The following is a 22,136-nucleotide window of genomic DNA, read 5'->3' as shown; positions in this document are numbered from 1 at the left end:
AGTTCTGCGTTGGAGATGCACTTACTATTAGTTGTCTATATGCTTAGACACAAGGACAAATCAGGTAATCACTTAACTCTTGGCATTCTTGTTTCCGTTGAAGCCTCGTACAACTTGCTCCATTTGATATACAGGCGATCGTACAATGAAACTGCCGACCCACAAACGAACATGTAGACTTGTCCTGTTGCCGAGGCATCTTCACATGTGGATACTCAGTGACCTAGGATGGCACCACTCACAGCTCACGAGTCTCTCTTGAAGAAGGTAAAAGAAAACATTGAAGCCTGGCAGGTTGACGTTATCGTTGGAATCGGATGGGCAATTACCCTGGGCGAAGAGCCGGCTCGTCTAAAAAACGGTTCACCTTTCTTGGTTGATGAGCCACCCGCGTGCACGGCCCAGGAATCACGCGCAGGTTGTCGTGTTTACAGACACTTCACAATTGCTTTAGATCGACCCTTTGTTTTGCATTGAGCATTCGCAGTCCCAACTCCATCACAGTTTTCACTCCCACAAACTCATAGGAAAAAAGAGAGCCAAGCCATGGAGTCCACGGTGCTGAGCGTGGGCAAGTCCGTGCTGCACGGAGCGCTTAGCTACGCCAAATCTGCGGTGGCGGAGGAGGTGGCTCTGCAGCTAAGAGTCCGGCGGGATCAGGTCTTCGTCACCAGAGAGCTGGAGATGATGCAGGCCTTTCTCATGGCCGCGCATGAGGAGGGGGATGAAAACAAGGTGGTCAAGATGTGGGTGAAGCAGGTCCGTGATGTGGCCTACAATGTCGAGGACACTCTTCAGGATTTTGCTGTCCGCCTGGATAGGCACAGGAAATCATGGTGGCGTATCCCCCGTACGCTGCTGGATAGGCGCCATGTGGCCAAGCAGATGAAGGAGCTCAAAGCCGATGTCGAGGATGTTAGCCAAAGGAGCATGCGCTACCACCTCATCAAGGGCTCTGGCTCTGGCTCCAAGCCTGCCGCCACCGGTGGGCAATCTGTTGTTCTAGGAGAAACCATGTCTGGCATCGAGGAGTCAAGGCGGCAGCGGGAGAAATCAAAAGTGAATCTTGTCCGATTGCTCAACAAGAGGGACGACAATAACCTCAAGGTGATTGGGGTGTGGGGAACAAGTACTGTTGACTTTGAGATTGAGGGTAGTACATCCATCATCAAGAGGGCCTATGATCATTTGAAGAGACACGACAAGTTTGATTGTTGTGCCTTTATAAGGTTGATGTCGGCATTCAATCCAATGGAGTTCATCCAAAACATCATTAGGCAGTTATATGTAAGCCTTCTTCAAGAGTCCAAGCAAAGTGAACAGGCATCAATGGAGGCCCAGATACTGAGGAGAATGCGGATGACAAGGAAGAAGAAGGTGATCTCATTGACGAGTTCAAGGGATACCTGAAGGAAAAGAGTTATCTGGTTGTGTTGACGGATGTCTCTAGCATTGAACAGTGGGATCAGATAAAAACATTATTTCCACACAACAAGAGAGGGAGCCGAATCATGGTTTTCACACCACAAGTTGAAGTTGCAACTTTATGTGTAGGTCATGAGAGCTTAGAACCAGAGCACAAGCAGTTGTCTTCTGATGAGACTCTTTATGCTTTCTACGAAAAGGTAATATTATCATTTGCTAACACTACCTCCGGGTGTTCTTCTGGTTTGTTCGATTCACACATCAAATTTGTGATTTCATTTGTACTGATAGCTTGATTAATACTCCCTCTGTCCCAAATTAGTTGTCTTAGATTTGTCTATATATAGATATATAGATGTATCTAACAGAAAAACGTGTCGAGAAACATCTGTATCTAGATGTATCTAACACAAACACTTGTCTAGATACATCTGTATCTAGATGTATCTATACAAATGTAAGACAACTAATTTAGGACAGAGTTAATAGTTCTCAATGCATATATAAACATTTATCTTATCCAAGTTTTATCAATGTTATATAATTTATATGGTTCTACACGGTTAAGGTCCACACAATGTCTCTAATTAAGAGGTAACTAAACTCCTTGATATTCATACATATTTTGGGAACTTCTGGAATTTTACAGTTTCCGGATTTAAAAATAGACGTGCATATATATACTTGCTTCCACCTAAACAACTGAGTTAATTATGCCTTCCGTTGTCTGAATGAATACACCATTGAGCTGCAAATTATAAGGATATTGTGTGTGTCGCTTGCTAGAGATAAAAGAATAACAAAAAGTATCATGGAGAAAAGAAGACATCAAGTAATCATGATTTGTTTGATTGTGTATAGGGTTATCCTGAAGAGGAAATATCACCGAAGACAATGCCAAGCCCAAATGCGACAACTAGTGGGACCAACAACTCCATGAACAGAAATGGCATTACTCGCATCGACACGATGGTGTTTGCTGCTTTGGAGGAATCTCAGCTCATCGGGCGAGTGAATGAAATATCTGAAATCATCGAACTAGTTTCAAATAAACATGGACAAGAACTTCAGGTGATATCATTATGGGGAATGGGTGGTCTTGGGAAAACCACACTAGTCAGAGATATATATCAAAGCCAAGAGATCAGTCAAATGTTTGAGGCACGTGCTTGTGCCACTGTCATGCGTCCTTTCAATTGTGAGGAGCTTCTTAGAAGCTTGGCAATGCAGTTTGGAAATGTGACAGATCTGAGAGGTTTTTTTTTTTTGAGGGGAATATCTGAGAGGTTATTTAGATGGAAAGAAGTACTTGATTGTTCTCGATGACATATCATCTGCTGCCGAATTTAATGCCATAATACGACATTTGCCCAAAACAGCGGGAAGTTGCATCATAGTCACCACAAGGGAAGGGAGTATTGCTAAGCACTGTTCAAACATGGAAGGAAATGTACGGAAGCTTAGCACCCTGAATTATGAAGACGCTCATATTCTTTTGATGAAGAAGGTATAAGTAAAGTAGCATCATGTTCAATTAATTATCTTTTTGTTAGTCCATCTTGTTAAAATTAGAGTGTCATTGGGAACCTATGTGGTCAGAAAAACTCATACAGATACATAATATCTTTATGAATATTTACATCAAATAGATAGAACTGAGTGACTGCATGTTGACACTGATAAATAAAAAGTGACATTTATATATAACTGGTATCAAGCAATACATCCGATAGTAATAGTTAAGTACAAGAGTATTACGAGGCATTAGACAATGCCATAACTTGGTCCATCATTAATCTAAAAAAGGGCAACCTGGTGCATGTAGCTCCCGCTTGCGCAGGGTCCAGGGAAGGGTCCGACCACTTTGGGTCTATAGTACGCAGCCTTTCCCTATCATTAATCTGTAATTTTAAAATTAGAACCTACCCAATTATTGGTGTAGATCACTTTTTCAGATCACCATGGAAGCTATATCCTCAAGAATTCCTGGCCTGGCTTTTCTAATTTCAATAGTGTTTATGTGAAATAGCAGGTCTCGGAGAAAAGGGTATTTTTCATATTATGGAAAACCGTGTTTTAATGTCATCAGTTGTTTTATACTCATATATTTAAGGTTTCCCTTTCATAATTTCATATTCATTATATGTGAGTAAAAAAAATCACGTCTAGTGTATATTGATTTGTATTGGATTAATGTAAAGTTGATTTGGTAGACCAACTTGTTTGTTAAAACGATTTCAACGATGCTTTACACACATATTCTCAATTGTAAGCTAGGTAATTTGTTACAGAGGTGCATTTGCAATACTTTGTTTTCCTATGCTGAGAAATATTATTTTCATAAATCTCAGGTATTTAAGGAGACTGTAAATTTGGATGATGAGCTAGTTGAACAAGAGGAACTGATTCTGAAGAAATGCAAAGGGCTTCCTCTTGCAATAGTAACTATAGGTGGCTTTTTGGCAAACCAACCAAAAACAGCTCTAGAATGGAGAAAGTTTAATCAGCATCTTAGTACTGAGTTGGAGATGAATCCAGAGCTTGAGACCATAAGAGCAGTTCTTCTTAAAAGTTATGATGGTTTACCCTATCATCTTAAGTCATGTTTTCTGTACCTGGCCATCTTTCCTGAAGACCATGAGGTTAGCAAGCGACGGTTGGTGCGTCGGTGGATTGCGGAGGGTTATTCAAGGGAGATGCGTGGAAAATCTGCGGAGGAAATGGCTAGTAGCTATTTCATGGAGTTCATAAGCAGAAGTATGGTCCTACCATCTCAACGATCAATGTATAGTAGAAAAGGAATTGACTCATGCCAAATCCATGACCTGATCCGTGAAATAATCATCTCAAAGTCAATGGAGGAAAATCTTGTTTTAAGGCTAGAGAGAGGATGTATCTTGGACTGCCAAGGACTGGACGTCACCTCGTTATAAGCAGCGATTGGGAGGGAGATCAGAATGAGTTTGAGAGTTCAGTAGACCTATCTCGCATAAGATCATTAACAGTGTTTGGGGAGTCGAAGCCATTTTTCATTTCTAAAAAGATGAGGTTGCTGCGAGTGCTAGACTTAGAAGGTGTATCAGGTGTATTTGATCATCACCTTGTGCACATGGGCAAGCTTCTTCACCTCAAGTACCTTTCTTTGAGAGGATGTACGGAAATTTATTATTTGCCAGATTGGTTGGGTAATCTGAGGCAACTTGAGACACTGGATATTAAAGGTACGCAAATATTCAAGCTGCCAAGGACCATCATCCGGCTTAGTAAGCTACGACATATCTGTGCTGGGGCAAACATTAGAGGCTGTGGGGATATGTCAGATGTAAGCAGGCTGCGCAGTATGTGCAGTATGCCCTTATTCTCTATGCTTTGTTGCCTAGCATGTTGCAGACCTCAGTTTCTCAGTAGGGTGATGCCTAGAACTGGAGCACACTGGAACAGGCGTGATATATGCACTGCGCTCTGCTGCGGCCTGATGCCTGCTATGCTAATGCGTCTAAGTGTACATGGTGTTACAATTCCAAGTGGGATCCACAAGCTGAAAGCCCTACAGACACTGGATGCAGTGAACATCGCAAGGCGGGAGGCCACTCTAGATGACATAAAAAGACTCGCTCAATTGCGCAAGTTAGGAGTGAGTGGCATCAACAAGACAAACTTGGGCAAACTGCCCGAAGGGATCATGGGGCTGAAAAATCTCTTGAAGCTGAAGCTATGGGGCTCCAGGATATTGGAGCATGATTCTGACATGCAGGTCTTAGGCAAGCTACCCAACCTGACCTTCCTGAGTCTACGTGACAAGTCATTCGTGGGCGAACAGGTCCACATCAAGTTCCATAGGGAGGAATTCCCAAGTCTAGTGGTGCTGGAAGTCTATCGGGAAGAGGAGGTCAAATCGTTTGAGTTTGAAGAAGGAGCAACCCCTAAGCTTGAGCTGTTGCGATATTGTGGTGATCCTTCACAGTGCATCGCCAGGTATTTTCTTGGGCTACAATATCTCCCAAGCCTCAGGGAATTCATGCTCAGCGACTACTATCGCTACTATAGGAGTGAACACAAGGATGACTTCCTAGGTGACTTGCAGGCCCAGATTTCACAGAATACAAATCGGCCCGTTCTGAACCGTGCTATTAATTTCCGTTGAACCGGCGATGTAACCCGCACATTTGTGTAGATAGATGTTATTGTAACATTGTTGTGTTTGGTGCTTTTATGGGGTATTTCATCTCTTGCAACTCTTTATCCAATTTGATTTGTCGAGACATTGGATTTGGTATCTCATCACTTTCACTCCTATATATAGAAGGCGCTGGAAATCTTCAAAAGAAATTATGGCCACTGATTTACTACATCGGCATGTTACAATCGATGGATTTCCGTAACACTGCAAATGCCTCCCTTTTTTCTCTACCTTATAGCAAATGACAAATAAATTTACGAAAGGAAAAAAAATGTACCACTTTGCTTGCACGGAAGGAAGTGCAGACCAGAGAGCGCCAGTGCCAAAAACGCCGTCAGCCTCCAGTTTGCTGGCAGGCAGCGACACGACATCATCAGCAGACCTGTGGTGGTACAGCCTGTCAGGCAGCTCGATGGAGGATACCACGGTGAAGGTGGCGGTCGCCATGGTGGAGAGGGTTCAACCGAGGATGTCATCCTGCCTGCTGCCTCCCAACAAGGAATCAGGCTCTGCCAATAACTAGGGGCAAATAGCAAACCACAAGCAAATACTCTGCTGTATGGCATATGGCAGCATTTGGTACAGCAATCAAAACCTTCACTCGAGCAGAACAGCATGGGAAAAGGAGATCCTTCCAACTAGCATCGATCTCCAATCAACAGATTTGAAAAGTTGAAAAAAGAAAAGATTGTATGCAGCAACTCCGAGCCATGTGTTGTGATCTCAGTTCAGAACTCCCTTTCGTCATTAAAAGATTTCTGAATATTGAGAGTACCAGAAACAGCTCGATGTCCTGTGAACATAATTTAATAAAAAAAATAGAAGCTTTGTTCAGTAGCTTCAAGAATATTTGCAGGGTCACAGCCAGAAACAGAGATAGAGAGACAGTAACCAGCCATCACAGTATGCACAAAGAAACCGGGCCAATAGCTCCTGTGCGACGTTTTTGATGTGAATTTGCTTGAGTGCGACGTTGTTCGAGTGAATGGCTGTGATGCGACACACTTGAGCGTGTAAATAGCTCCAATGCGACATGGCTCTGTTTAACCGTGAAATGAAAAACACGAGGGTTAGCGATTTGAGTTATGACACGCGGGACCCACCAGTTACTCGCATGCGGGTGGGACCCACAACTTATCCACACAAGCATGCCCGTGCTCATCAGCGTGCCCCGACCCGAGCCAGCCCGCCCCCCTCCATTGCTTACCTGCCCCTTTCCTTTCCCACCTTCTTCTTCCTCTACTCTGGCAACGAAGCGCGCCGCCGGCGAGTGATGTCTAGCTCGACTTCAGCCACCTGCCAACCATGGACGCAGTATGGTCCACTGCCGTTGACAAGATGCCCCGATTGCCCACGCATGGAGCCTCTCAAGCGTTTGACTTGTGTGAGGGAAGAAAATGGCAACCGTGGGCGCGAGTTTGTGAAATGTTTGAGCAAGCCACAGCCGGGGCAGGTTAGATCTGTGTTCTTGACCAATTCTATGGTCTAATTTCTTCCGATTTCTTTCTTTTCCCTCGAATTAGGGCGGTGGATCTGGGTGGTGGATCTAGGATTCATGCGCCGCCATCCCCCTGTTTTCAGGTTCTGAAGAAATGTGGGCATTTTGAGTGGCTCGATGAATATGTTGAAAGGTTGAAATTGGAGGGATCAACCCCAACCCAAGAGCTCAATTTTGGGGGGCGGCTTGCCGTGGAACAAGCCCCCAATTTGGCGGACAGAGCCGATCCGATGATGCACAGTGCAGAACTGAAGTGTGAATTGAAGAAAATCGGCAAGCAACTAAAGCATCTGATCGATTTGAAGCAACAAGCAAATATGATGGCGGGAGCATTTTATGGTTGTGTCATTGCTATGGGTTTATTTTACTTGATGTTCATCAATCGCTAGAATTTGTTATAGTTTCAGTTAGTTAGTCAGCTAGTTTCAGGGGTGCCCGGTAGTTTGAGTTAGCCAGGGATCATTTGTTAGATGAACTTGAATTCGTGTGAAGCAAAATTTGCTTGAATTATTGTAATGATATTCTCAGGGGCCATATTCAGTGTTGATGCTCTGTTTCCTCTGTTTTTGTTCTTCAGTTAACAGAGTACACACCCAAATTCAGTTTCTAGTAAAAAAAATAAAACTGGGCTGCCGAATAGATGTTGGGCCGTGAGAAAATGGACCCTGAGAAAATAACCATGCCCAAAATAGAGACCAGCTCGCCCGCGTAGGGGCACCAGCCCACCCGCGTAGCGGCACCAGCCCACCTCTAACTTCGGCAAATAAAATGTTACTTATTTTTACTTTGGCCTTTTTCTTGCACTAAATTTTGTGATGGATCATTTTTTGATGCAATAAAACCAAATGTTAATTGTTTTTATGCATGTCTACGGTTCCATGAACTAAATGAGTTGCATGAAGTAAATTAGTTTGCATTTCCTAGTGGCATGTCCATAGTGGGTTTGCATGGGGCTCCTAGTTGCATGTCCATGGTTTGGCCAATATTTTGAAGATGGTGTGTGTGTGGTGAGATTGAGGTGTAGCAACCCGGGCTCGTAGCAACCCATAGCAATACACAAATAATAAGCAAGAACAACCCATAGCAATCTTCAAATAATAGCACGAAACACACAATATATATAGTAGCATAACTATTGCAACCCATAGTTCCACGATAACCTTACAACTCCATGATAGCCTTACAGCTTAAAATACTAATACAACTTAAAAAAACTAATACGATAAGCTAGATAGATCGGGGGGCACCAAACGCGGGTTCTTCTTCGGGCTCTTCTTCTCCTTCTCCCGGGGAACAACGCCACCTCGCTCCTCCGGGCGCCGTCCTTCACTCCTCCCCGTTGTTGATGGGGTACGGGAGCGTGTGCATAACGCCGTTGTTGGGGAAGATGCTCTGGAAGTCGGTGAAGATATTGTAGGTGGTGAAAGCTATGAACTCACAACCAACCCAATACGCTCGCCCGAGGAGATGGAAAGCATCGAAAGGGTTAGTGAACGTGGCGAGGAGCCCAACCACAACGCCGTTGTGGTTGACCTCCTCAACATGGTACATCCGAGGAGAGCCGCGGGGGAGGTGGCGGAAGCCGGCCGCAAGGAAGAACTCCGTTAACTCCCTTGCGCCCCTCCATCTCGAGATCGCGCAAACCCTAAGGGTTCTCTCTACATACACTCCGGACGGGTAGAGCCTTTCCGGCACGGTTGGGGGGAAGCGGTAGGTGGGGGCGGTGTACTGCATGGTGGCGGGGTGGCTCGAGTGCTCGGTCGGGTTTGATGGAGAAGAATGAAGAAGAAGGGCAGAGGAGGCAGAGGATGGGGTATGATGGATGAGGAGGGAGAGGACGATAGTGCCCGGCTTAAATAGCCCAAGTGCGACGTCGTTTCACCCCGTCGAAACCCTAGAATTAATGGGCGGGCGGCGTTTGGTGGCGCCCCATGAAAGCATGTACACGAGCGTGGCCGTGGGAAACGGACCGCTACGCTTCTGTGCCACTGGTCGTGGGTCAAGGGGGATGGGCTCACGCACGCGTCTGTGCCGTCGTGGGTCAAGGGGACATGCCTTCCCTGGGTTCTCTGCATGTGCCGCCCGTGCATGCATGCCGTTGCCCATTAATTTGCTCATCTTTCTAGGGCCTGGCTAGAGGGCAAGGTTCGGTCGATGGGAGACGTGACAATAATGTACGCCTTCTTTTGCCCATCTTGTAACGGGCAGCACGCCATTTGAACTGCATCGATACCCACATCGATACCATGCCAGTATTGCGTCGTCAAAGAGGAGCACCCCATGCACAACGTGCACACCATGCCATGCAGCATTGGCTTTTTGGTTGTCTTCATCGGGCTGCTGCATTGTGGCCGGGTGCATGCTTTGATGCGACGCTACATCGGTTCTAATGGTAGGCATGCGACAGGTTACTGCGTTGATAGGGGTTGATAGGGGTGGCGGAGCAGGGCTACGTCGAGGCATGCATGCAACGCACGGGCGCAGTCCTGCGGGTGGGCATGCATGCTGCGGGTAGGCACGGGCACGCATGCAACGATGGAAAGGGCACTCCGTAGGCTTGGTCCATGCACCGCGTCAACTCTTGCCGTTGGATTCAAATGAACGGTCCTGATGCTCCAACGAGAGAGGCTGATCCAAACCCCACCGCGTAAACCAATCAGCGCGTCTCATGCGGATCGCTGCACACTGTAGCTAACCCTAGCGCCTGATCTCAACCGTCCACGCACAACGATCGACGACCAGGTAGTGTGCGGGGTTTTGAGGGGTTTTGAGAGGGGTTTTGAGGGGTTTTGAGAGGTTTTGACTAATTAGGGTTGAGCATAACTAATTCAAAAAAAATCAAAAAAATATAAAACTTGCGCACATAGTCTTATTATGTCGTATAGTAACGAGAAAAAAATATAAATATGGTTTACATACATTTTTACGAAAAATCCTTCACAAAATTGTTATTCCTCAAATAATGTAGTATGGAGTTGAAGGGAGAGAGTAGTGGGCACCCGAGAGTAGGTGGAGTTTTGAAAATGAAAAGTGTGAAAACCTCACCAAAACTTCATTTTGGATTGACTAAGAAAGATCTGAACTTACTTTTCTCATTTTCATGTTTTAAACTTGTTTTATATATAATTTTCTATTAAACCTTGTTTTTTAAAAAAGAAAAGAAAAAATAGAAAATTAATTCAATAAATAGTGAGACTTTAGATTTACACTATATAGGTAGAATAGATGTGTAGAAAAATTATTTGGCTGGTTTAGACAAGGTGCTAAAAAAACTTGCTTAAATATGAGGCCGTTTACCCTACCTTTGGAGGTCATTTGAAACACACTTTTCATGACTATGAGTTCAACTTACCAAAAGGGCTCGGAATGATCAGCAAACAAACATATTTCAGTTGAGGTACTTTAGATAGCACTAAAACATCAATAGCCCAAATTTAAATTTAAATTTGAATTTTATTTGGCTGGTTTAGACAAACAAATTCAAATAGAAATATGGGGATACATAGTGACTACCAGTACGCACCAAGTTACAAATATTATTACATGTCCCAAATTTTCAAACTATTCTCTGTTCTACTTCTTCCTACCACGTCGTGTGCCCTTCTTCGCCTTAGCCCTTCTTATTTTTGGTTCTACTACACACACAAGTTCACTGATCATCTTGGTTTTCTTCACTGGTCTTTTCAACACCTCGCCAATACCCTCGTGATCAGTGTCTTCAGTCTCAATGTTGACAACAGTTTCAGTTTCTTTGGTGTGTACCTCAACATGGGTTTCTTCAGTCTGAACCTCGACACGCTCAGGTTCAGTTTCTTCAGTCTGAACCTCGACACGCTCAAATTCAGTTTCTTCGGTGTGCACCTCCACATCAGTTTCTTCAGTCTGAATGTTGACTGCAGCAGGATTTTCTTCAGTCTGCTCAGGCTCAGGCACACTTCTCTTCTTTCTATCGCCATTGACTCTTGCTTTTTTGGTTGGCCAACATTGTTCAACAACAAGGGGCTGACTTGCTCGCTTCCTCCTGTGCAGAAAATGTTATAGATATACTAATTGAAAAAAAGCACCAAATCAAAACACAGACAAATAAACAAGAACATACTTTGGCTTATCAGGAGTGTAACGGCATTTGATAGATCCCACTCGGTGCCCAAGTTCCTGGCACAACTTGCATCTATTTTTGTTACCTTTTTGGGCCCTTTTTGGCTTTTCATCTTTCTTTCCCTTCTTACTACTCCCACCTTTCTCAAACCATGCCTTGAATCTACTCTGTTTAGGCCTGCCAGCCTTTCTTTTCGTCAAGGGAGGACACATGGAAAATTCAATGTCCACTTCAGGCCACTGAGACTGATCTGTAAGTGCTGGAATTGGAGTAGCATATGCAGCTTTGAATCTTGCTACCGAATAATATTCATGCAGATATGGGTGCATGTTTATCTTCGGTTGGGATGCTAAGAAAAGAATGGCATGCTCACATGGTTTACCAGTGTGTTGCCACTCGAGGCAAGTGCAATCATGCAATTCCGTGTTAACAACATGTCTCCTTCCAGTTTTGTTATCTCTAACTTCAGCACCCCAAGGTGAAGATTTTTCAACAAACAAATGTGAAAGACTTCTGCTCCTATTGACCACCTGTTGTACCACTGCTGGAAGCTTATCACCTTGCAGACAATCACCTATCCCTCTTCTCAATTCCCACAACCGCATGAGCATGATCCTAATTTGGTCAACCATGTCATGCACAGGCAAATCTTTTAACTCCTTCACCTCATTGTTGAAACTCTCTGCCAAATTGTTGTTGATGTGGTCACACTTGATGGCAGTGTTGAATGCTGACCTGTACCATAACAAAGAATGGTAGGTGTTCAGCCATGGACCAAACTCATCACATGCTGCCATTATCTTATCAAGATGATATTTGTGTGTCTGTCTAGTGTAAGATCTTGCTGCTGGCCACATGCGCCCAAATTCTTCTCCTCTAAATTTTTTGATCAAATTCATCCACAAATGACCGAAGCACTCCCTCTGCTCAGCATGTGGGAAAACATTTTTCACTGAATTTTCAAGCCCCTTACATGCATCTGTGTGTATAGCCAAAGGTGACACTGGCCCTAGGCATCTTTTCAACTGGATCATGAACCATGTCCATGAAGCCTCTGTTTCTGACTGAAACAAGCCAACAGCAATAGGAAACATCCAGTTGTGTCCATCTAGAGCATTGCATGCTGCCAACTGACCATTCAACTTGCCTGTCAAAAATGATGAGTCTATGCTCAAATATGGACGGCACCCTGCTTTGAAGCCATCTATGCAAGGCTTCAAAGCCATAAAAAACTTGGAGAACTTGACTTCACCTTTGGCTGATACCTCTGTATCTATCTCCACAACACTACCAGGTGACCTCTTTTCCACCTCTGCTTTGAAGTTGTAAAGCATCCTAAATGTATTTGCCAAATCACCATATAAGTTTTTCATTGTCCTTTGTTTTGCCTTCCACACTGTGGTATATTTCAGTTTAATGGGGTACATCTTTTCCAAGTCTACTTTGAGTTTCTTGGCAGTAGTGTTTGGTGTTTTGGCTAAAATTGGGGTGATCTTTTCTGCAACCCAAAGTTGTGATGTCATGGTTGATACTCTCTGTGAACTTGTAATACAAGTATGTTGATTGGGGATTTGGTTAACCCTGACAGTACTTCCATCAGGTTGCAGTCTAGCAGATATGTACCACTTGCAAGGCTTGACACTACCATCAAATCCTCTGCACCTCGCATAAAACTTCTTTCTATCAGTCCAAACAGTCTTGGCATCAAACTCATGTTTCACTGCATAAGTCTTGAAACACATCCTAAACTCCTTCATGCTTGGGAAGAACTTGCCTACTTCAATGACAGGGTTTTCTTTGTCATACACATGCACCAGCTCATCATCATGTGCATCATCTACTTCATCTGCAGCTTGTTCCATCAATTGTCCATCTACATCTTCATCAACATTAGCAGGCAAACTAGATTCTCCCCTCTCCTGCTTATCTCTGTCATCGACTGGAATGCCAAAAAGTTTGGCCATCTCAATGTCAGGCATTGGTGCAATGACCAAATCAGTAGGCTCATCTAATTCAACTACATTCCAATCAACAGTTGCTGCAGTTTCAGTTTCAATTCCAGTCACCTGTTCCTCTTCGGCTATTACTCTAAGTTCAGTACACATGGGAATCAATGGCCTCTGTGTAGCCCAATCATCATCTACCATCTGCGCAGCCAATTGTGATGGCACATATCCAACCTTCGAAAAAATATTCAGATCAACCAGCTCAGCAAAAAAATTAGCTCGTTTGCTTGTCCAGCCGATTTGCCGATCGATTTCATCAACAATCTGTTCACCATCTTCCATTCTCACATACTCTCCTTTCCAATCATCAAACCGCAACAGTGATACTTCTTGCTCTGGACCCCAAACAACATTCTCCCCAATTTTTTCCACCCATTTCTTCACTGCTTTCTCTCCCATGTTCTGTAGAACTTGTGGATCAATCTCTGTAAACTCAACCTCCCATTTAACAATTGTGTCTCTCTCAATGTTCTGAATGCTACCATCAACTAATTTTGCCTTTGATGGAAAGAAATTGACCGTCAATTCGAAGGTCCGAGCGGCAGCATCCCCTCTGTCAGTGGCGGACAGTGTGAGCCCGTGAGAAAGAGCAGACTAGGCCCTAATTGCATGCAAAATTGGATCAGAGAGAGGAGCATTACCTATTCGAAGTTGAATCTGGGGGCTCCATCTCAGTATGCCCACGGGCTCCCCTCACAACCTATCGATTCAACAAGCGAAAACAGAGGAAACGAGCTGAGATCTACGGGGCCGAGAGAGGAACGGGAGGGGGACTAGGGTTTTCACTCACCATTTTTTGAGGACGAAGGCTCCGCCGCCGTTGAGAACGAGGGCTCCGCCGCCGCCGTTGAGAACGCAAGATCCGCCGCCACCGGAGAAGAACGGGGGAGGGGGCAGAGTGGCGGGTCCGGCACGGTCGGGCGGCAGGGCACGGTCAGCTGTTTTGAGGAGCAATTAAGTTGGACCCACATGTCCTAACATAAACGGGCTTGGTTGACGACCAATTTAACCACATTTAACACCTCATGTGGCCCTGGGCTATTTACCTGCTTAAATGTGTCGCACCACAGCCATTCGCTCGAACAACGTCGCACTCAAGCAAATTCACATCAAACACGTCGCACAGGAGCTATTGGCCCAAAGAAACCAACAGCAAGCCAACCACAATTTTGTTTTGCTTTCCTTCTCACGTTTTTTTACAGTTGTGCCTCCTAACATAAACCCACAAGCGAACCAACAAGGAACGAGTAAATTGGGTCAGATGTATAATTAGCCGATGTATAATCCTGGTACATTTCAATGGATCACTAGGAACAAATATGTCGGTATTTTTGCAGAAACACCCTATGCAGACGGTGACGACGACAAATCATCACGGTGGGCTAGCACACAGTCCTCCAAGAAGTTGGTCAGCTGAGAGGTGTAGAGCCCCAGATTGCTGCGGTAGTGGTCGACGTGATGGGAAGACACAAAGTCGCACGACCTCACCTCACTCCCTGCTTTTCGTTGCCTCTCCACGAACGACTCCACTGACTTTGCTGGGATGACCCGGTCGGCAGAGCTGTATATGTACAGCTGAGAGCAGTTTGGTTGGTTCAAGGACAGAAGCTCCATAACACCAGACAGCCTCCATGAAAACAAAATGTTGATTAACTGGACCATGTAGTGATGTACTTCATTTAGGACATGACCTGTGACATTGTTATACTATTTCCAGCAGAATAGGTAGTTTCCAATAATTTATGACCAAATGTCAGTCCAATCATGAGCCATTCCATGTTATACAATGGAGAATGGACACCAATAACCTGATGAAGCTTCCTGTCAACGCACAGATATGTTGACTAACAGCACCATGTCACAGTTTCCTGAATTTACCACAGATTGTGTGGCTTTCTTGCACTATTTCTGTAATATAGATAATTTCGTATATTTTTTGTATCAAAAGTCAGTTACATCATAAACCATGATCGATGAAAACGGGAGGACTGATGCAATCACCCACAAACAATGAACTCTTCTACAAGTCAGATGCTAGACCAACAGATTCATTGAAAAGGCATAGAGAATTTGGACGTGTCCACATGGCTTAAAATGCATCGTCGGGCCCGTTGGGCGCACGGATGCAGACAGACAATCATCTCCGCCTGGCCAACCCAAACGGATAAAAACCGGACAAAATGGACGCCCGTTTGGGTCACCGTGTTGGAGTTGCCCTTAGTAATTTGATGCGAAAACCCCATCTTACGAAAGGCATGCAGAGCAGCTCCAAGTGTTGGTTTAATTAGCACGCTAATTCTTGACGTACATCGTGGTAGAGTAAAGCAAGATTCGGCTAAAAAAAGTTTATCAGCTTGCCCGCGGTGCTCTAAAAGTAAAAGATTATGTTCTAAAAGTGAAAGCACTGATTAGTGATAACCCCTCCTCGGGAGCACACCACATTCTTGCCGTGCTCCTTTCTCAGATTCCTTCTTCCATCAGGATTTACATATACTCCGCTCTATCACCAAGCACGAAACAAGAAACAATCCAAAGCCGAAAACCATGCCCTCCTAAACCACCCCTGTTCCTGTTGTCTTCCATCCCACTCATCTCTCATCCATCAAGAAGCAAGAAACAATCCAAAGCCTTTATCCTCCTAAACCACACACCTGCTGTTTTTTTCTTCCATCCAATCATAAAGAAGAGAGAGACCCGGAGACAACGAGTAGGATCACGACTAATGGCCGAGTCAGCCATTAGCATCGTGCTCGGCAATGTCAACGCACTTGCAGTTCGGGAGACCACAATGTTGTGTTGTGTCACCCTCGAAGTGGAGCTCCTGAAGGACGAGCTCAAGCGGCTGCGAGGCTTCCTTAGAGACGCCGACAACAAATGGAGGCGGGGAGATGAAAGTACTGCTGTCTTGGTCGGCCAGATCAGAGAAGTGGCGTATGATGCTGACAATGACATCGAAGCCGCTGAGTACATGCAGAAGAGAAACAGATTGAAGAAGGGGTTCATGGGTACCATTTCAAGGTATGCTCGCCTACCAAGTGATTTGACTAACCTTCACAAAGTTGGTGTTGAGATCCAATGCATCAAAAGGAAGATTTCTGATATATTTGGAAGTGCAAACCGTCTTAAAATAGTTGATTTGGGGAATACCTCAACAGAAAATCTTCAAGTTGATGGTGAACTCCCACAAGAGTATGGGCCTATGCACCAGAACTTTGAAGATGTTGTCATGGTTGGTTTTGAGGATGATTACCAGGAAATAGTGGGGAAACTACTTGATAAAGGGGACAGTCTTAGTGCTGTCTCCCTAGTTGCCATGGGTGGGGCGGGGAAAACAACACTTGCTAGAAAATTCTACACTTCAACTAGTGCCAAACAACATTTTGAGATAGTTTCTTGGGTGACGGTGTCTCAGAAGTACAAAGGAATTGATTTACTAAAAGATATTCTGAAACAAATCACTGGAAGCACATTTAGGTCAGCTGATCAAATGCAAGAGTTTGTAGCAAAGCCTTACCATCATACAAAAGGTATGTCATACATGATGTGGATGAGTTTGAAAAACTTGGGAGAAAGCTTGCAAGGAAATGTGATGGATTACCACTTGAACTTGCAGTATTGGGGGGTTACCTATCAAAGAATTTAAATGCACAAACATGGTCTGATATACTATTGGATTGGCCATCGACCAAAAATGAGCAGATGATGCGAAACATGCTAGCTCGCAGTTATAGGGACCTGCCAAATCATTATTTAAGATCTTGCTTCCTCTATATTGCTGCTTTTCCGGAGGACTCCATGGTATATGTGTCAGATCTTACCCAATTATGGATAGCAGAAAGCTTCATTCCACACATACCAAATCATACACTAGAAGAAACAGCATATAAGTATGTAACCGAGTTGGTCCAGAGAAGCTTGGTACAAGTTGTTGAAAGAAGCATGGCAGCTGGAAGGATTGAGATAATAAGGATTCATGATACCTTACATGACTGGTGCACGGAAGAAGCAAGACAAGATGGTTTTCTTGATGGAGTGGATAAAACTACTGGTCAGGGCTTCGTCTCTTATCTCTTACTAGATCATTGAAGGCGCGCGTTGCTGCGCCCATCTACTTTGGCACTATAATGTTAGTGATAGATGGAATTATATTAGAGGTATCTTATTCTAATGAAATGGGTATATGAATTATGATATAACATGTAACTTAATTAGTAATTCTTTTGTAGGAATATGTTAGTGGAGTCCAACCAGGGCAGCTCAGCAATTTTGCATCCGATACAAAATTTAAAAATTATTAGGCCCCATACCATATATGTAGAAAGATATTATTATTAGTATCATCATCAATCATTAAGGTAGTATAACTGATTCACAAACAAAAAATAGGTGGTATTTCCCCCAGAAATCTCATCTTGCAAAAAAGAAGTGCTCTGTTAGTACGTCGACGCCCGAGCACCCGTATGTTGTCATGCACGTCTATTTTTTATGGTAGCATACAAGGAACTTATTTAAATATATACAATGAAACATATAGCAAATGCCACCTACTCCCTCCGTCCGAAAATACTTGTCATCAAAATGGATAAAAGAAGATGTATCTAGAACTAAAATACATCTAGGTACATTCCCTTTTATCCATTTTGATGACAAGTTTTTCCGGACGGAGGGAGCATAAGATATAAATCACTAAAGCTTTATCATGGGTGTGTTCTTATATGCTAGAAGTTTTAGCGAAAACACAGAGAACTCTCAAGGCGACACACGATCAGCCTCAAACGACCTCTCTAAGCACTAAAATTATAAGCACATATGTCACCTTGTGCAATTTTGATTTCTCTTGCTGATTGTACTTGGTTGGTTGTTTCACCTTCTGATCATAAGGCACACATTTATTTCCTTACTTTACTACAGTGTATCAATTGGTGGTTGTGTAAACTGATAAATTCATCAAAATCTAGTAGTTTCGGCTCTCCTACATCAGACAAATATATTGAGCAACAAAACAGTATATATACCAATTGAAAAACCATTGTTTCCAAAGGTATACGAAGAGTATTTCTTCAGATATCTAGCTTGAATTCATTCGCAAAAAAGAGCTTGAATTATAGTCCTTGGTGATTGTTGAGGCTAAAGTTCAATACTATGATAGGTTCCTCGTGCAAATATATATTACATGCATACAAGGTAAGCTTTGCATTATCCAAAATGGTCCAAATATGCCAAACAAACTGCTCAATGCAGCACACTTGGAAATATTTTAGTTGACCATTTAATTTGATCACACAATCATAAGTATGGCATAGAGTTAATATATATTTGAGAAAATAGTTACACACAAGCATGCTTACTAAGAAATGCCTTATATCATGTCATGCACTGACATATACTCCCTCTGTACCGTAATAAATGTCGCTGGAGTAGCAAATATTATGGTACAGAGGGAGTATATATCAGCATCTCTGAAAAACTTGCAGCGACATAAAATAGATGCAATAGAGAAAAACTTACCGTTGAAGTACAAGGTAACCAGTTCCTATCTAAAGTCATCACCTGCTCTAGCTAGTGTTGATAGACAGATGAAAGTATACAAACTAAATGTATTTTTTGCAAAATATACAACTATATATACAACTACTAAGAATATTCAAAACTGTAAATCTTGACGCTTCCACTTCTCAACATTATGTGCCCATATTGATTCCTTAAATGCAAAGCATAGGAATAGTTGATAGGCACAAATAAGCAAAGTCCCTTCTGTATGAGTAAACAGTACAGAAAATAAAGTCATTTCCTAAAAGAAAAATGAATAAATTCTTAACACTTGATAGGCACAAATCAGCAAAGTCGACATATGATCTACAATAATAAAAAAAAATCCTTGGAATATATTGCTACATTACAGAAAATGGCTTCCTTTCATAAAATAAAAATGAATAAAATCTTAACACTTGATAGGCACAAATCATCAATGTCTGCATATGCTATACATTAATAAAAAAAATACCTTCGCATGTTATTTCCTTCAGAGAAACTAAAATAATATCTTCACATGTTATTTTCTTCGGCCACATGTGTTCAACTGAAGGAACAAAGTTTCTCTGTGAACATTATTCATGTGAACCCAAAGTAAGCATGATTAACAATCTCACATTCATCCATGAGAAATTTGTGGCACATATAAAAAATTGGGGGAGGGGGAGGGTGCTCACCGTGGTCCTCCCAGCCGCGGGACACCAACACTTTGTCGATCTTTCTCCCACCTGCCGCCTCTCTGAGGACGAGGCTCCTGCATCACGAATCCACACCAACCAGCGGCAAGGTGTGCGTGCGTGCTCATAATCATATCGAGTTTCTGCAATATTTTGAAACACAAAACTGAAGTTGCATAAGCTGACGAATATATTAGACATTAAAAAATGTTGAAACAAATAGAATATAATTTTGAGCCTCTTCTTTGGTTTCATCTATACACCACATTCAATATGGATCAGTATGTGAAACACCAATTAGCTTGGACTAATGAGTAGCTAGAGCATGTGTGAAATCTGAAATGAATCAAGAGCCATCTGAAAATTTAACAGGTAAGCTTTATAAAGAAAATACTTACATGAATCAAGAGACATCTTCCGAAAGGCCAAATAAGTCATCTAAAAAACCAGGATTCAGGAAGCCACAGGGGAGATAGGGGGAAGGGAGAAAACAGGCACATGAGTACACTACAGACTAATGTTGACGGGCAAAAAATTGAAGCCTTCTGGTTGACTGGACTGTGCACCACTGCTGCTTAGAAATTGGAGTATGTACAGATAGAAATGGCAATACGACCAGGAACCCAATTACTTGAACTGAAAATCAAATATCCACATTAGAATCCCCATATGCGAAACTGAATCTGCACATTATGTACAAATAGTTACTTGACTGACGTGTAAATTAGTACTGTGAAGTAGGAGCTCAAACCACAGTACCTTGTACCAAAAAATCATATATCTGAAATGAAAGGGGAAGGGAAACATGGATGCTTACCGGTCACCGGCAAATGAACACAACGTGAACACAATGACTGCAAAAATTGATAGAACCGGAGGGATAATCCTACTGCTTGGTTGTTGTTAAATTCAGAATGGGCGTTGGCATCATCATGAAGTGAAATGGAATCACGTGTGTAGGGCAGAGTTTCGTGATACACCTTAGCCTTAGCTTCTCCTTGCGACCGGCTGTCAAATGCGTCGATAGCCAAGACATCGAACTGGAATCAGGACGCGAGAGTTCTTCACCGCGCTGTGCTCATCGCCTGACGGTTACCTTCAAGGACGTCTTCATCAAGGGGCGTCCGCCGCCGCCGTCTCAGTAGGGTTGCGCGTGTAGTGCTGCCCCTTCGCACCTTCCTTGCACATCTCGCTCACACCAATGATTCACCCTCGGTCATAAATGGTGAGGGATCGGGAGGGACGGGTTTTGGGATGAGTGGAACCGGCGGCTGCTAGGAGATCGGCGGCGGCGTACGAATAGGAAACCCTCATCGTTGTGCCTCCTTCTCTTGCACTCCGTAGGTTTTTTCTCCGCACCGTGTCGATTCGCTCTATGCAGCTAGAGGCCCGTTAGGCCGAATTTATCCGGAGCGCCCAAAAAAGCGGCCCGAGCAGCGGCCCGGGCTGTTTAGCGATCGTTATTAGCGAACAGAAATTGATTAGGAGCGATTCACAGCTCATCCAACGGCCAAAAAATGCTTCAAACTGCAATCCGACGGCTAGAGCGCTGATGCCCTGAGAGGGCTCGAAAAGTGCTCACTTTCGGTCATAAATGATGAGGGATCGGGAGGGACGGGTTTTGGGATGAGTGGAACCGGCGGCTGCTAGGAGATCGACGGCGGCGTACGAATAGGAAACCCTCATCGTTGTGCCTCCTTCTCTTGCACTACGTAGGTTTTTCTCCGCACCGTGTCGATTCGCTCTGTGCAGCTAGAGGCCCGTTAGGCCGAATTTATCCGGAGCGCCCAAAAAAGCGACCAGAACAGCGGCCCGGGCTGTTTAGCGATCGTTATTAGCGAACAGAACATGATTAGGAGCGATTCACAGCTCATCCAACGGCCAAAAAATGCTTCAAACTGCAATCCGACGGTTAGAGCGCTGATGCCCTGAGAGGGCTCGAAAAGTGCTCAATTTTAATGTATTTAAATATATTACTATATAGTTTCATTTCCTATTTTAATATATGTCTGTATATATGTGTAGCTTCTTCCTGACATATCGTCCACTCTAAAAACAATTACAGGACGAGCTGGTGCACAATTATCCTCGGCTAACTTGGCATCCTATCGTTCTACTTTTCAAAGTTTGAGTAATGTGATCTTACCTGGAGCACCTAATGTCAGAACTCTGTTTGGCTTTCAACTTGAATCAGTATCCCTTCCTAGGTTGAGGTTCCTAAGAGTTCTTTACATTGGAGGCTCAACATTGAGAGATTTCTCCAAGGTGATTGGTGGATGCATTCACCTAAGGTGCCTTAAGTTGAGACACTGTAAAGGGGTGAGTCTCCCTTCTTCAATGGGACAACTCCTTTACTTGCAGACTCTAGATCTAATTGACTCAGAGTTGGACTCACAAGTACCACAGTCCCTCTGGGAGATCCCTACTATAAGGCATGTTTGTTAGACTGTATATAGATACGTAGACTTTGTGTATACGTGTTGTACTTGTACTTGTACCCTTTGGTACTTCTATATAATGAGATAGCCGCATCCCCCAAGGGTGTCGAGCAGTTGCCCCAATATTCTAGTTTTACATGGTATCAGACTAGGGTTCCCGTCTTCCGTTGCACCCCTTGCTGCCGCCGCCGCCTAGCCCGATGGCCTCCGCGCACTCCGCCGCCGCCTCGGCTTCCTCTCCTGCTGGCGCGCCCGTCGCTCCCTCGTCGCCCTTCCTCGCA

General features: G+C 43.8%; 1 protein-coding gene and 2 pseudogenes across 1 annotated transcript; 2 read left to right on the top strand and 1 right to left on the bottom strand.

The window, feature by feature from the left end:
- Nucleotides 1-546: 546 nt before the first annotated feature.
- LOC119339772 lies at nt 547-5,569 on the top strand (annotated as a pseudogene).
- A 7,002-nt stretch (nt 5,570-12,571) lies between these two features.
- On the bottom strand, nt 12,572-14,069 carry LOC119339771. Its single transcript, XM_037611700.1, has 4 exons — nt 13,999-14,069; nt 13,850-13,908; nt 13,194-13,761; nt 12,572-12,598 (listed from the first exon to the last, which is right to left on the bottom strand). Exons 1-4 carry the CDS (start codon nt 13,999-14,001, stop codon nt 12,572-12,574), a joined length of 657 nt encoding a protein of 218 aa, XP_037467597.1. The 5' UTR covers nt 14,002-14,069.
- A 1,861-nt stretch (nt 14,070-15,930) lies between these two features.
- The window catches only part of LOC119339770, a 12,485-nt pseudogene continuing 6,279 nt past the window's right edge, over nt 15,931-22,136 (top strand).

This window comes from Triticum dicoccoides, chromosome 7B (assembly GCF_002162155.2).
Source record: "Triticum dicoccoides isolate Atlit2015 ecotype Zavitan chromosome 7B, WEW_v2.0, whole genome shotgun sequence".
Classification (NCBI taxonomy): domain Eukaryota; kingdom Viridiplantae; phylum Streptophyta; class Magnoliopsida; order Poales; family Poaceae; genus Triticum; species Triticum dicoccoides.
This window is presented reverse-complemented; position numbering and strand designations above follow the sequence as displayed.